At 31.9% G+C, this 17,486-nt stretch overlaps 1 protein-coding gene across 3 annotated transcripts in view; it reads left to right on the forward strand.

Annotated features, from left to right (window-relative positions):
• LOC132952017 (acyl-CoA Delta-9 desaturase-like) overlaps window positions 1-16,658 on the forward strand; it is a 28,999-nt gene extending 12,341 nt beyond the window's left edge. For all 3 annotated transcript variants that reach the window (XM_061024128.1, XM_061024130.1, XM_061024129.1), the window contains exons 2-5: window positions 3,722-4,042; window positions 5,201-5,537; window positions 11,941-12,126; window positions 15,948-16,658. In XM_061024128.1, the coding sequence (XP_060880111.1) occupies window positions 3,772-4,042; window positions 5,201-5,537; window positions 11,941-12,126; window positions 15,948-16,296 (1,143 nt within the window). In that variant the 5' untranslated portion in view covers window positions 3,722-3,771 and the 3' untranslated portion in view covers window positions 16,297-16,658. The remainder of the gene's footprint in view (window positions 1-3,721; window positions 4,043-5,200; window positions 5,538-11,940; window positions 12,127-15,947) is intronic.
• The last annotated feature ends 828 nt before the right edge of the window (window positions 16,659-17,486 follow it).

The following is a 17,486-nucleotide window of genomic DNA, read 5'->3' on the forward strand; positions in this document are numbered from 1 at the left end:
TATATTAACTATTTTAATTTATAAATGCATACATTTTGATGAATATATTCTGTAATATTTAATAATGTTGAAATAGTGGATTAATATTTTAATGTTGTTGGTATATTAATGTATCACTAAATGTGTCTAAAGTAGGTTCCTATAGACATTTAATAGTATTGTAAAAGTAAAGTTCAATATAGATATTAATAATATTATTATATACTATTATGATGTCAAAAAAAGTAAATGTCACAACAGTAAAAAAAAAAACCAATTTTCGATCCAATACTATGATAAAGTAACGAAAGTAAAATTGTAATACTTAAATAATACTTTATACTTTTAATTTATTATAGTTTATATTTTTATTTTATTCGTATGCCATAGATTTTTGCTTATTTACATGCATACATGGCACAAAAGTATTGAACTATATTTTAATCAAATAAATGCATTAAATGTATAATAGTTATAATAATATTATAATAAGTATAATAAACTTTAATATTTTGTATGCACAACTTTCATTTTGTACTAAAAATGTATGAATTAATATAAATGTTTAGTATTACATTTGAAGGGAACTTCTTGGAATTTAATTAGCATTATACATGAATAGGCAATAATTAATATTTACGTTAATATAAGATATTGCGTATAAGTAGTCGTAAGTCATTTTATGATGTTTCCATACATTTCTTGTAAAGAAAACCCTGCAAAAAAGTTTTAATATTTGAATAGAATGTTATAGTATAGTATTAGGTATCTACATCCCGAAAACAGAATTAATAATTTATAGACATTTTAGAAAAAGCACTCTTAACAGTAATAATTTTAATGCATAATATAATAGTGTAACGTTTTTATGAATAATCAATGTTATACATCCCAAACGCATTTAAGTCGTCGAATCGTTACAAGCTCGGGTTTATCGTGATGATGATGTCACTCCTCGAACACCGCCCGAGGACGATCGTTTGTTGTCTTCGTTGTAATTACAAACAAAATAATAACACCATCGAGTTTCGTCCATCTAACACAATATGTAATAATACTGTAGACAATGGGGTATTTTATAGGCACTTTCAAAACATACACCTCGTTAATTGTTATAAGCTTCCTACGTAGTAAGTATAGATACATAATAAATGCGCAGGTACTTGCCTGAGTCTTGTAACAAATTTAGTTTTGAGTATAACCTGTCCAGTTTATCTTGGCACTCGGCAACTGTTACGTTTTAAAAAAAAGAGGTGTCCTGCAAAACACTATAATATTGAAAATAATATCATAATCCTACTTTCTATCTTGGTCAATGGAATTGTAAATTATAATCGTTAAAATCGCAACGGTTGCTATGAGATAAGATTAACCGGACGGGTTATACACTTGTTCAAAAAATTAAAAATAATCGTGGTTTCACCATTCTGTAGCTATATTTTATACCTTGGTCTACAAAGTCAGCTCCCCCTTAATTAAATCACTAAAGTCTAGTGTAAATATATATTAAATTAATTGCAATCATTAAATTGTAAATTTATTTTTAGAATTTTAAAATCCTATACAAAACAAAATAATACTTATTAATGTTTACGTTCAACTTTTGGTCGGATCCATTCAAAACCAATAGCAATATTTATTAAATCTATTTTAAATCAATTTAATTTTTGCAATTTTGTTCTGCTCTTCAACTCATACTAATTTCTTGAAAGTAGTTATTCAAGGGAATTTGTGTGGGTGTAAAATCGTTTTTTAAATGTAATTTTGAAATAATTCCTAAAAAAAAAAACTTTTTGACGTTTTCCTTTTGCCAAATATTAATGCTTGTTTATTGTGAATTTGTCCACACGACCTGGAATTCAGTTATTACTGTGACACACTCAAAAATAATTTTTCACATTCGATTTGCTAAGCGTTGACGTTGGTACAGTGCGAATTACTCAATTACTCAGAGCGAGAGGGAAGGGAAGCTTCATGAAGTTGGCGTGAAAATAATTTGCAGCTGTACATGATTTGAAAATACTAGAAAGTAATTTACAATATTGATTAAAAAATATTTGCACTACTTTTGATTATACTACACAAACTATAATAGTATGAAACTAACTTCACCATAATTTCTATCGATTGAATCCTTTCAAAAGATGAATGGTTCCAGTGTTATATTGTTTATTTTTTAAAATGTATACATTTTTTTACTATCGGGTATGCACTTAAGTTTTTCAATACCTGTATTAAATGTTATTAACTATTGTTGAATAGTTTAATTAATATTTTGGTAAAAATTGAAGATCTCCTATATTTCTCTCCACAGATGAGACGATGTGCAATATTTCTTAAAAAGTGCATTTAGAAAATAAAAACGAGTTCAATGATTATGTGTACTTGAACGAACTCGTCTAGAACATTAGACGTATGGAGACTGAGCACTGAGAATAATAACTATAGGTGAATAGATAACATAATATAATTCTATGTGTACAACATAATTATAGAAGATAACTGCACAGTACAAACTATTTCCATACAAAATGTCTCTCGTCTGTCGTGGCTTATTTAATTTTCACACTAACTACCTAGACAAAATATAATATAATATTATATAAAAATATATACGATACGTATAGAACCAGGCACCAGTAGACTACGTCATCGAAATTTGGAACTTTACATAGTAGATTTTTGTTAATTATGTTTATAGTTTAACAATACTATTTTAGTGTCATTTTAAGTATCAATATACTGTAAATGTCAAAAACAGTTTATGGATAATTTAGAAATCATCTTATAATACGTATTAGGTTTTTCCCAGATACCTATGTATAATAATTGTTGTTTATTATAATGGAAAAGTGTCATAATGCTACGATTAGGTGACGAATAATAATAATAATATGAAATTCATAAATAGGGATTTGTTAATAACCTATTATAATACGTGTATTCGGACAAAGATGACAAACGTTTATATGTCGTTTTATTTAAATTTAGGTTACTGAAACAAAACTTAACTGCCTTAATTACAAATTTAAGTATATAAATACACACGCATTGCAGACGCCCATACTAATTCAATTTTATTTAATTAAAAGTGTAACTGATTAATAAATAGTAGAAAGATGCACAATATATATTTAATTCTTGTTCAGTTGTTCGTTAATTTAAGTATCGAATTTTTTTAATAAGACAATTAATATTAGCTTTAAAACTAAGTGAACTTTTCTAGCTTAAATTGAGATTAACTTAAAATACCGTTAATCGACTATCGACCCTCCACCATTATGACTTTAAAGTAGTTTAAACGATCGTACTCACCGGAAAAACGTTAATTTCAATTTTGTTATTTAAATGAAAACGTACCACGGTTATGAAATGTCGACATCAATGCAATCGCGAATAGTATAGACATTCTATAGCTACAGATAATTACTCAAATACAGTGCAATACTACGTGAACAACATAATATTATGTGCAGTGATTGATACGTTCCTTCTCGCGCGTGATCATATCACATACCTAGGGAATAATATCACGTAGGTATATCAAACACGATGTCACATTAGACGCGTGAACGACAATTATAAATTATAAAACACAGTTTGGTATAATTATTGTCAGGTATTCGAATTATTATTAGTATACCCAACCTAACCTAAACAGTAGTAACCTATATAATATACATGCGCGCGGTGCCTGCTGAAGCCGCCGTTTTTTTACCTTCAAAACCGTCTTGTTTTTCAGCTACCACTTATATAATATTATTATAATATACTGCGACCGATCCGGACCCGATGGCCACGTCGTCGTCGTTTGCGCAAATATGGTCGGGAGTGCAAGTCGAGTACGGCGACAGCAAGTTGACGTCGGACGCATCCCACTCGCCACCACCCACACCGATAGTGCACCGGCCGTCCAAGCCCAAGACTTACCCACAACAGGCAGGGTACAATTGGCAAATCGTGTGGCGCAACGTGATCGGCTTCATCGTATTGCACTCGATCGCCGTCTACGGGCTCTACCTGGGGCTCTGCGGATACGTCCAAATAAAAACCATACTGTTCAGTGAGTATATTATACTGTACAATAATATTACACACCCGCAACAATAACAATTTTATGAGGAGGTGCAGTGGATGTAGGTATATAATGTTATACGGATGGGTAGATGGTGCATAGTGCAAGTGCATATTACACTGCCATGCACATCGGTGCATATCCGTAAGCCAAAAAATAAGTAACAATTAGTGTCCCAATTGCATGCAACGGCCCACGGGCATCGCAGACTTTTTGGTACATACATTACATTAATTTTACTCGTCATAATGTATTTATTTTATGTGCACGCCTCGATATAGAATCTAATATGTTAATTCCTGGCCAAGTCTGCAAAATTGGAATATAAATATGGTTTTATTAAATTTAGTAATTATTACAGGGTAAATATTATATTTGAACTTAAATTTCAAAAATAATTTTTTTTTAATAACTGGTTTAAAAATTAGTGATCTTAAGAAAAAATGTTTTAATAATTCAAAAATGTTTAATTTTTTACTTTAGGTGTACAAAATAAATACAAATTTTTCAAGTGAAAACGTAATATATTATGCAACTTGTCACCTGATAGACGCCTGTTTAAGAGATGACATGCAAATCGGAGGGTTTTTCTTGGCACGGACTTTGGGTGCAGCCTTATGCGTGTACCGTAAACAGGGAGAGGTTCCTCACTAAAAAAAAACCACTGGAAAAATACTTTTCAGCTGAAATAAATGTCTTACTCCCATTGACTAAAAACATCTAATCTCACGTTTTGAGCTAAAATCACTGAGCCACCGTCGCACCGACGAGTACTATCAAAGGAATATCACAATACTTATTATTATTATTAATTAACCCGCGGCAACTTAGGCCGTTGGGTGGTTTTTAACTGTGGGGGAGGGTACTGTAGGTTTTTGTAAGCACGTATGTTTGGCAGAATTTCAAATTAGGCACCCGTAGGTTTCTGCCATACCTGGTCGCCCCGATGGCGGCCTCTCTCTCCAGACAGATGTCTGCCCGGAGAGAAAGGCCGCCCGTGACCGAGATTCGAACCGACGACGGTGCGCGTCTTAACCGACGCCTTAGTCCGCTCAGCCACTCCGTCCCCCTATCACAGTATTGTTACACTGTTATTATTATTATCGTAATATTATAATTTTGCTGATTATTGTGATGTCGTTGCAGTGATAGTGGTGGCGGCATGTAGCGCTCTGGGCATAACGGTCGGCGCCCACCGACTGTGGGCCCACCGGTGCTACAGCGCCCGTCTGCCGATGCGAGTGCTGCTGGCCGTGTTCCAGACATTGGCGTTTCAAAACCACATTTACGAATGGGTCCGGGATCATCGGGTCCACCACAAGTTCACCGACACGGACGCTGACCCCCACAACTCTTCTCGGGGATTTTTCTTCTCGCACATGGGCTGGCTGATGGTCCGCAAACACCCGGACGTGTCCTCCAAGGGTGGCGCGATCGAGATGAAAGACCTGGAAGCTGATCCGGTGGTCATGTGGCAGAAAAAGTGAGTCCAACGATATTATTTTCATATATAGTATTTCAAATATTATATTTTAATTATTTTAAGTTTTGTACTTACTTGCTTTTCAACGATACCGTCGTTGATAATAATATGATTATACCTGCAGCTATATAGGGGTGCTTTAATTTTTGTTCTGAGCTGAGGTTTTATTTTATTATGTTCGATAGTGTTGGGCGTTTTTATTATTTTTGTTCCTACTGCGTATTGGATCGGTAGACAAAGTGTTCAAATCGTAAGTCAAATATAATATAATTGGTGCTTGACGAAAAACCTTCGAATTTCTCAGTGGTTTCCCTAAGCACCGGAGCTGCGCAGAGAAGTGTGATTTTTCAACCGCGATGATGTATCATGTATTGTCAATATATTTTAATACCGTTACATACATTTAAAATATTTTCCATGGTATTTCCTGTAGGTATCTGTGTTAGCAGTTTTTTTCTCATAATATTTCAAACGTGGAAAATTATGTAAATTACTATATATATGAATTTCAAACGATTTGATCGTCAAACTCACTATTTGTTATTTTAATTTATAACAATCGACGAACTAAATTAAAAACTTCTATTTTTTTTTTCGAGAATAATTTTTAATATATTATACGATGACAGCAACATTTTTTTTCAGTCTGGTCAAAATGACGTCGAAGGCTGTGCTTGACGCAGGCTTATAATATTGTTTTACGTTAATAATAATCGCTCTGTACTCTGACGCAATCGTTTCATAAAATTTAAAAAAAAAACCCCTATGGCTAACTGCAGAAGCGTATTATAACTGATGGTATATGGTTAAGTTGCCTCAACCCGACGGATGATCGATGTATTGTGTAATTTTCGTTCAAAAATTTGATAATATTCCTGTGAATATATTGGCATCGTTTTTTTCCCCTCCCGTCCGTCGAAATCAATTATAAATTATAATGACGTATTCTCCGCGGACGACGTTTGAAGACACGTCGCACACCAATCAGCCGATATTACAGTTTTCTAATCGTTTTTTTTTTTTTTAGACTGCAGAAAAGCGTAAGTACATAATATTGTACAAGAATATTACTTTACTATATAAATGCAATGTTAAAATAATTTTATCAGCTTCTATCATCGGCTGAATTGTTTATAATGTACAATATTAATACACTCAAACGCTTTCGGTTATTGCAAACGACTACGTTGTATGTGCATATTATATTATATAATATGCCACCTATCGGATCACATATTATTATGTCTATTCTGGCTTTAATTATTCACAGCCGCGCGGTATTGTGTTTCCGCTGCAATGAACGCTTAACACGGCGCGTTATCGATATTATTGTCGAGGCCCAATATTATAATAATAATAAATTATTGTCGTTGAAACACCCGCACACGCGCAAGTCCGGGTATGCCCCCCGGGGCTCGATAGTTGGAATTTTTTAGGGGCTTCAGATTTGTACATCACGTTATTCGTTATAGGCTTATTTTTTTTTTCGTACAAGGGCCTCAAAATGTCTCAATCTGGGCTTGCACACGCGCCTTCCACGCGGGGGGATTTTTTTTCTACACCATTTCCCCCTACACAAAATTGTTAAAATAATAATATAATTACATCAGTCCGCGGTCGCAAATACCTCCTATAGAAAGAGTTTTTTTTTACAGCAACGGTTCTCAACCCAATTTTGGGTCGCCTATAATGTTAAATGGGTCGGCAAAAATTTAAAACGTTGATATAATATTTTTATTTTTTAGTCTGGCTATATGAAATAGTTTTATAAATAATAAATTAAACCGTTTTTGTAAATTCATCTAAGAGTACCATTATAAGTTATTGATAATATTGATAATTGGTGCTCAGTATAAAATGCTTATCAATTTTAATCCTTATTCATTGAACATTATTTATAAAAAATTTGGTAAATATCTTGGGTCACCACTACTTAAATATTGAGAACTGTTGCTTTATAGAATAATATAATAATATCCCTTGTACGGTTTTCAATCGTACCAGTGTTGAAAAAGTTCCTTTTAAAAAGGAACTCGTTCCCGTTCCTCGTTCCTGTTTCGAAAAAAGAACGCATTCTCGTTCTTTTACAATATTTTTACGATCTCAGCGGTTGTCAATGGTGTTTTTTGCAGCCACCTTTTAACCAGCTAAAAATCAGCTAATTTTTATATTCATTATAATAAAACTAAATTTTTACTTTCAAAACTAACAGAAATTGGCGGAAAAACAGGAATTTCTAAGAGGTACCAAACAAAAATGATCTGGTAAAATCCACCAAATATTAAAATATATTCCAACGATACCTACCTAGGTTGTTCGTGATAAAAATTGAAATGTTGGGATCACGGTATATTGTACTATTTGGTAATTTAATATTTACTAGTGACTGACGAAGTGATACCAACACTAAATATATTCTAGAAAACATTATTGTTAAAAATAACTTTCATTTTTTCATAATTTGAGGAACGGAAATTTTCGTTCAAGTTCCTTAAAAATAGGAACTCTTTCCCGTTCTTTGTTCCAATATTTTAAATAGAATGACTTCCTTCCCGACACTGCATAGTACATAATATTGTTATAATATAGGCTAGGTTCCTATTGGCTATCTAAGATGTCGCGGTCGTCTGGAAAAGTCCGTTGAACGGTGTTTGTACCACGGCTATTTCGATTTCGGTTTCGTTTATCGGTATTTATTTTTTTCCCGATTTTGATTTCGATTTTGGATATAGGTATTTATTTTTTCTGATTTCGTTTTTGGTTTTGAATACCGGATTTTATATTTTTCGATTTCGATTTTGATTTTGATTAGCGGTATTGATTTTTTTCGATTTTGTTTTCGGTTTCGGTATCGATTTCGGTTTTTAACGGTTTTAACCGGTATTCAAAATCGGTATCAAATATCGGTTTCAAGCTCCGGTTTGTACTCGACGTGTATATAGTTATGGTCATTATTGGCAATACCTTTTGGCGTGGTTCGTACGATATTCGCGTCGGTTTAACATGCGTGTCATACCGTTTCCGACGAAAAGTTAATATATCTAATGATATTATATATGTAACGATTTTGTTTGGTTTCGCAACACATTCGCACACAAATCGTTCTTGTTCCGATTTACTACGAATGACTCGGCGAATTCAATCAATACGTCATGATATATTATATTATAACATCAATGCAGTGCGTTTTACTTACGCAACAACGTCCCAGTTACCCGCCATAGAGTCTGCCTACGTTCGCGTCATATTATATATTACTATGCATTAACACGTCATTAAATCGCACATATTATTATGCGTGTTAAATGAAAACGCGCCAACGAAATCGCACCGTTCACCGTGCAATTTAATATACTAGGTAATGCAAGTGTAAAAAGCGCTAAATAAACGCATAATATTAATATTTTATGTGCGTATAATAATAGGTAGACATCTCCATAATATTATCAGCTGTACTAATAACACCTTGTAAATAATACGATGTTATAATACGTGATAGTGGGTTGACTATAGGAGCGCCTATTATAACACCACCCTCAGATCCAAAATTAGAGGCCAGTAGGCCACCACCTAACCTATGCATAATAATATGTTTAAACCATATTTTATACTCTCCGATTTTTTTTTGTTTCCAATAATCTCAGTTTGAAATTATCATATTTCATTTACACCGATCCGCGATACTACTTAGGTACATTGCGGTGCTACCGACTCATATTTTTGTTGAAGTTGCGCCTATTATAATAGTGATCGTTGTAAATCACAATAGCAATTACAGCGCATTAACTAATAATATTATTATCACCATAGTTATTACGTTCGGCCTTCGTCCGTAAATAACCTATAATAATATGAGGTTTATGTGGAATCGTAATTCCGGCGGCCATGTACCTACCTCTGCATTATCTGAAAAAATTTCACTTATTCGGCGGACAATGCGAATAACCACTAGAAAATTGGTAAAAATAAGTAAAATTGTAATAAACACATGACGAGATTACAATAATTATTCTTACGAGAGCTCTTGAATATAGTATTTTAAGTATGATATTTGTTGCTTTATTGCTAACTGCAATGCACTGAAAAGTATTTTTTATTGATAACGTCTATGGCCCGTTTCACAGTCACACGAATATGCTGCGTACCATACGCGTGACTATGAAATGGGTCTAATAATTTAAATGTTAAGAAAAGTCAATACTATGCTAACGACTAGGAGGCGTAAGACAATAAAACTATTAGCAATTGTTGATTATGACGTAAATTATTCTAAATTCTGTTTAAAATACATAACTAATAGAAGTCGATTAGATTTTATGTGTTCTACAAACCCATAATAAGATATTTCATCACATTATTATATTATCAAAAAAGTATAAAGTGTTCCATATTATTATGATTTATGAATTATTAATTTATAATAAATGTAATTTTTATCAAGTTGGATATTCTCTATCATGCTAACTCACCAACTATGTATTTCAAAACTTAAAAATAAATTACCTCATATCTAAACATTAAACGATAAACCGATATGATTAATGTTTAATTTTATATATATATATTATAGGACATAGGTACAGTGATTTCAGTCATATTAACATTGTATTATATTCTCTACAAACATTTAATTTCATTCCAAAAAATGTAATATATTAATACGTTTTGTCGAGGATTTTGTGGTTTTACATCAGAAATCTCGTTTTTCAATAGTTATTTTCTAAATTAATAAGTAGAATTTTCTAACAACAATATTTTGTTCAATAGTAATTAAACATTATGCATATTGTATAAACTAATGGTTATGTATTCAAATATATGTAGAGGTTATACTATTATACTCCAATGCTTTAGAAAGTTATTTCCCTACATTTGTATAATATAATATTTTTATGATAGCAGTGACGAGTGAAGCTGATATTATAGAGTCATGTATAATGTATATAATACCTACTTACGTCAATGCATAATATTTGTGATTGAAAATATAGAATATGGAGCCGTCTTAATATTTAAACACTTAAATACTTTATTTTAGATTCTGAGCGGAGCGAGGAAGCTAGTGGTTTTACAATGGTGTTTATTTTATTTCATTTTTATCCTGTACCTATACAAAATATCTACCAGAAGGAGTGCTTCAATTTCAAAATATTATAGTACCTTATTTTTTAGCAAATTGCATAAGAATGGTACTTTAAAAAGGTCATTTTTCGATTTTATCTATAGTTATAATGCCACTGGAAAAACTACCGATAAATTACGAAAGCCCACTAAAAATGGGATTTTAATTTCTAACTCTTTCTTTATCACCATAGCAACAAATAAAAAATAATAATATTAATTCAACTTACAAGCTATAATAAATAATAACAATTTAAAAAATGAGACTGACAAACCGTCTCCGCTCAGAATCGTTATACTTAATTTCTTATAGGTACAATGATATTATTATATCATTGAATTCAAGTTTAATACAATCAATTATACATTGACCCACTTATAACCTACTGTACAGCAGAGAGATATCTCACTTACCCGCTTTTTATTTTAAATATGTGAATTATATTATATTTTTATTTCGCACGATACCATACTCTATATAGTCATATTAGTCACTCTTTTTATATAACAAAATCATAACGGAAGCAGATTCAGTGGTAGAATCTTCGAGACAATAATATATTATTGTATTCACTGCAATATTATTAATGACATACATTTCGGAATATTGTGGTGCCTAGAAACATAACAATATTATCCTTTTCTTATAAATATCATACAATTATTTGATTCTCAGATGAAATAGATTGGAATAAAATATATATCATCTAAACGTCACGATTTTCACAACATATCGAATGTATCACTAGCGATTAACTATACAATTTTTTTTTCTACTACTTTATTGAAAAATTCACTCAATAGTACATCATAATAAAGTTTGCATAATAGTGTCTACAGCCTACGCGTATTAACATAAAATTATATTATCTAGTTAAGTAGATTAAACGTCGTGTTTTAATCAAATTTCCCTTTCGAATCTGCTATAGTTTACACACCAAACCGGACCAAATCAAATACAATATTCATTACTCTCGTAGTCTAATCTATGTATTATGTTATGTTGTAATTTACTTCGTTATACATCGTGAAAATGATTGATTAACACGACATTTTTTAAAATCGAGAACAAAGTTGTCCATTCCGATCCAACCTAGTCGAGTTATGTTTAGGAATAATAGACCCACCGAGTGGGTATAGAAAGCACATCGCCTTAATTACTATTACCATAATATTGTTGTTTTTATATATGTATAATATTTTCATAATTATTGTTTTTGTAATATAATATTATCATAATAATTGTTGTTCTTGTAATATATTGTTATCATTTTTTTTTCAGATATTACTTATGGCTAGTTCCTTTGGTAACGTTCCTGATACCGTCTTTCATACCATACTGGTTGTGGCAGGAACGTTTTTGGTATGCATTCGTTGTGGTTGGTGTCACTCGTTACATGATATCGTTACACTTCACGTGGCTGGTTAACAGCGCTGCTCATATATGGGGCACAAAACCCTACGATAAGTTAGTATAATTATGATATAATTATTTTGATAAACTAATATAACCGTTCTTTTTTATCCCTGCTAACACCAATAATTAATACCCCGTTATTATCGGTAGTAATATATAGATATTTTATGTATTTTGTTTGTAAATTTAATATTTAAAATATTATATAGTTGGTACGCCGTTTTCAATCATAAACTAATACCAGCTATATAATAATGGGGTGGTATAATTAATAACATCTATAGTTATTTACTCACCAATACCAATTAATAGCTAAAATGTTTGACATAAAAGGTCCGCTTTTGGCCTGGCCACAGTCTTACGTAACGGATGCAAAAAAAACATGAATAGAAAAGAATAATAACCCTCTCCGAATCAATATGTATAATTACCTACTCCAACCTCGGGTGTTCCACAAGGTGAACATCTCTCTCCTTTATTTTATAATGATGTTAGTGAAAGCTTTTTTTTTTTTGTAGATTCCTCCCACTAGCCGATGACTAAATACTTTAATATTTATGCTTCTCCGTTGGTCGATTGTCGTAATCTTCAATGTGGTTTAACACGTTTTAGCATTTGCGACAATATTTGGATTAATTCTTAACATTGAGAAATGTACCTAGTTAATACTATAACCTTTTCACGGTCTCGAACACCACTTCGCATTCAATACGCTCTATATATTATTATTATTATTATTATTCATTCAATCATATCATATTATACGATTGTGACAATAATTTTTTTTCGACCCATCAGGACACGTGTGTCGAAGATTTCAAATCGTAGGGTTTTTTTATTTGCAAAACAACGAGGGGGACAATATTTGCTGCGCGTGTAGGTATACACTTTATATTATAGTCTCCTCGTCCTGAAACATCGGAAATATTGTCGTTTTAAATCATCCATGTTCAAAAAAAAATATTTATAGAACAAATTTTTCGGTTAATTCAGCATAGATACTTGTTCAGACCTGATAACACCCGTAAGGTCATTTTAACATCATAGAACCGTATTCATATACGGTTCTATGCATTACACCAAACTATGGCCCTAATTCATTTTTTCGATTACAACATAAATAATTTTTTCACCAATCGCTCGTCATCAATATTAGTCAACAGGTAATATTATATGATATGCAATCCTTTAAATCGCGTAATGCATTTAATTAATTCAATTTATGTCAGTTTGATAATTTATGACCCATTTGAAGCTCAACGTTTAGGTACTGGTACTGCGTATAATGTTATAAGATAATTACATACTTATTCATATAAGTATGTAAGTATTGTTTTTGCTTCTCTTACTGTACTGGCATCCTTGAAGATATACTTTGTTAAACATCTGCATATCTACATATTTTTAAAATAACCAAAACTAATATTTCCAAAAACCATTCTACAAAATTGTATACATTCTTCGTAATAATATTGTGGTATAATGTGTTGTTTAAAACTTTGTGACGGTTAAACTATTGGTGTTGACCGTTTTGCGATAAAACGAATAGCAAATTATTGTTATAATATAGTTACCAGAACATTAAAATGTCGAGTTCGTTAAAACAATACACGAATTCGATATCAATTTCGCTCATCGATGCATGGGTTATATTCCCAAAGTTTTGTTGTTGAAACCAGGAAAGCTCTACGTGCGTACGATTAGTACGGTGATTCACTAGGGATCATCGTGTTCATTGCGCCATGGTTGCTCCAGGCAATGTAAATTCTATTATTAGATAGCTATAATGCTATATACAGTCCAGTACAATTTTCACTAATCGTTTAAAGCGGCGAGTCAGCGAGACATGCACGTTTATCATACCGGATCGCTTTCATTTTGTACGTCCTCGCGGGATGTCCTAAACAATTAGACTAATTTTCAATAATATGAATATCGGTGTATAACCCCTGCGGAGAAGAACCGAATCATATACATATATACGTATATAGGTATCTGGTATATATTATGTACCTACCAACAACGTATACTCCTAACGATTATCAGAGAATACACAGCCTGCGGTACTGCAGCGTTGTGTCGATGTGACTTGTGACACGATCAAACGGCAATATCGATTATAAGCTAATGTATTATAATATTATTATATTATTTAGTGTACGTATACATATTACATATATTCGTACTGATACTCCCATAAGTGAATTTGACGGTTTTAATCGTTTACTACAACGCGTATAGGGCGTATACAGAGTTTCGAAAAACTGTTTCAAACATAATAATATTAAAATTTTATATACATATCTACAAGTAGCTTAATATCCGGCTTAATCTATGTGTATATAAATTATAATATAAGATATAATAATGTAGTTTTCATGGATTTTTTTTTACTCTTTTTCCTATTGCACTCTTCAAATCACTTCATAGTTCCTACACAATACTAAGATGTACTATTGAAATTTGAACGTAAAGTATTTGGGGGAAACCATCTATCTTTTCTAAAAAAAATATGTAATCTAAATAATCATTGGCCAAATTGTAATAATAAAAAAAAATCTTATTATAAAACAATAACGAATAATAATTCAAATATTTATACATATTAGGTGTTATATAAATTCTTAACAATTTCAAATCAAAATATTTTGTTTTAATTCTGAACGGACGGATTTTTTATAATAATATAGTATATAGATAGTCTTCTCATTTGAATCAAGATTCGTCTACGAACTAAATTACCACATATTATGTTCATTACATAAAATGTATACAATATATACCTATAAATTGTATATTTTTCAAAATAAATATATTTAGTATATTAAAAAAAACATTAATTCCTTGAGACGTTACATCACATCTTCACTATAGATATTATATATTATATATTGTTATATATAGGTGATCATCTTAATTAGCGATTATGGTAATACTATTTATAACTTGACTTCTTATCAGAAATCTGCGATCTCGTGTGTGGTATATATTCGAAGCCCGTGGTCACAATTACGTGATGTAACCCAATACACGCTGATCACTACGTCTGCGATGTACGACAAATGACAACCATGAGGTTTGAATGGGTCTAAAGGCGCGGTAATGCGCGATACTGCGGTATATCGGTATAAAAAAATATATGGTTAATACCGGGGGTTGGTCTGGCGTACTCGCGTGCTCCTGGAAACTTGGCGAAATTGGGATGGCAAGGTGGCTACGTATAAAAACTGTCGGCTTTTTAGTCAGACATCACTGCAGAATTTGAATAGCGTGGGTAGTGGTTACCATACCTACTGGGTGGTTGACGTGTTATTACAATATTATGATTGGCGTATGGTATAAATGACTTAAGTCAAAAATTTACATTTTTGTCTCGTATAGTGTTATTAGAATCAAACATTTTTATATTTTGTTGGTACAGATCACGTAAGTCAAAACTAAAACTCACTCAATTGGTGAAATTTGTTTTGGTCTAAACATTTTAAGTCACATTATATTGGGTACACAACACGTATGTCTAGTTAAGAATTGGGAATCTGAAAAAAATAATTTTAAAATGGTCTTAATATATTAAGTCAAGTTTAGTATGATAATTTTAAATGCATTCCCTGATAGCATGAGTCGTATAAAGTAAAAATGCAATCATCTTAAGTCACTTAAAAATAATGAAGAATTAACATATAAAACTTGGTACATTTAATTAAATTAATATTATCGGCCCAGACATTGTACTGTCGACGAATGATTTTTCAATGTTTTGTTTAATCTTCCTGAAAACATGTCGTTTAGGACCATACGCCAAAGAATACCATATGCGGTATTCGTCATATTATACCTACGTTATGCTCACGTCCGCATCTGTCTGTCCGTAGGAACATCACACCCACCGAGAACCCCACCGTGGCGCTGTTGGCGTTCGGCGAGGGGTGGCACAACTACCATCACGCGTTCCCGTGGGACTACAAGGCGGCCGAGCTGGGAAATTACCGGTTAAATTTCAGCACGGCGTTCATCGACGGGTGCGCCCGGCTCGGTCTGGCGTACAACCTGAAGACTGCCAACGCCAGTCTGGTGGAGAAGCGGTCACGGAGGACGGGCGACGGCACCAAACGGCACCACCACCAGCACCACAATCACCACCACGTGGAGGGTGGCATCTGGGGATGGGGCGACGAGGACATGGCCGAAGACGACAAGCGGGTCGCGCAAGTCATCGACTGACGGCAATGACCGTGGCGGCGGACTTTCGGTCGGCGAGTCCGATTTTAAATTGTATTTTTTAATTGTATATATATATATATATTATCTATATATATATACGTACACATTCCTCCGAAATCACGTGTACACCTATCGATATTATATAATATACTTACGTGTAGATCGTATCAATCATACCCTTCGAGACGACGTCCTCTTAGTTCTTACGGTTTAATTTAATCTTATTTTTTTTTATGTACTAGACGTATATACAACTTATATACTAGCGTTATTGTATTTGTATTATTATTATTATTATTGTTTTTTTTTTTTGCATAGATAACCGATCTATCTATCAAATAAAGTTTTTTTTATTCTCATAATTTATCAATTTTATTTGTATATAATTTTTTTTATATACATATTTTTGTATATATTTTTACAGAACTGAATGCTGTAGTATTTAAATTATTTTACCATACATTTTTTTTGGTACGGAGAACCACATTTATGCATGTACAATATTATAATATCAGTGGTGCTGATTAAACATTTTACTCTACCTATATACGCTATAATACCAAAGATATTCGAAATTCCGTTCATTTGACTAGTGAATTCATTTTTTCAATTTAGTATAATTATCGTCTACTAAATATTCATAGTTATTACGCCCCGTGTAAGAAATGGTAACAGTGAATGATTTCACATTACCATAAACCATAATTATTCGATATAATCAAAATTAAATGGAGTTTACGAAACTATAAGTAAACTCAAATGTTATTTCTACGCCAAATAGCCTAACCTATAATATAAAACCGAATATTATATTATTTATCGTTTATGTGTGTAAAAATATGCTGAATATAAAAATATATTGTGCATCATTATTTTACTATGACAAATGAAAACTGTGATTTTTGTGGAAATATTAAAAACAATATATATTTATAAGACTTTGTTTATTACAATGTCAACATTATTTTAAATGAATGTTCACAGCAGTAAAAATACCGATTTGACATACCAACGGTGATAATAATAATTCCAATTGATGATAAAAATATTAATACCTATTATATATTTAAAAAAAAAACAAATACTTCTCTTCCTAATATTTATATATAGTTTGATTATAAAAAGTATACCTGCCTAATTTTAATAATAATAATAATGATTACTACAAACGTATATGGGGTATGTGAAAT

The sequence above is a fragment of the Metopolophium dirhodum genome, chromosome 9, assembly GCF_019925205.1.
Source record: "Metopolophium dirhodum isolate CAU chromosome 9, ASM1992520v1, whole genome shotgun sequence".
NCBI lineage: Eukaryota > Metazoa > Arthropoda > Insecta > Hemiptera > Aphididae > Metopolophium > Metopolophium dirhodum.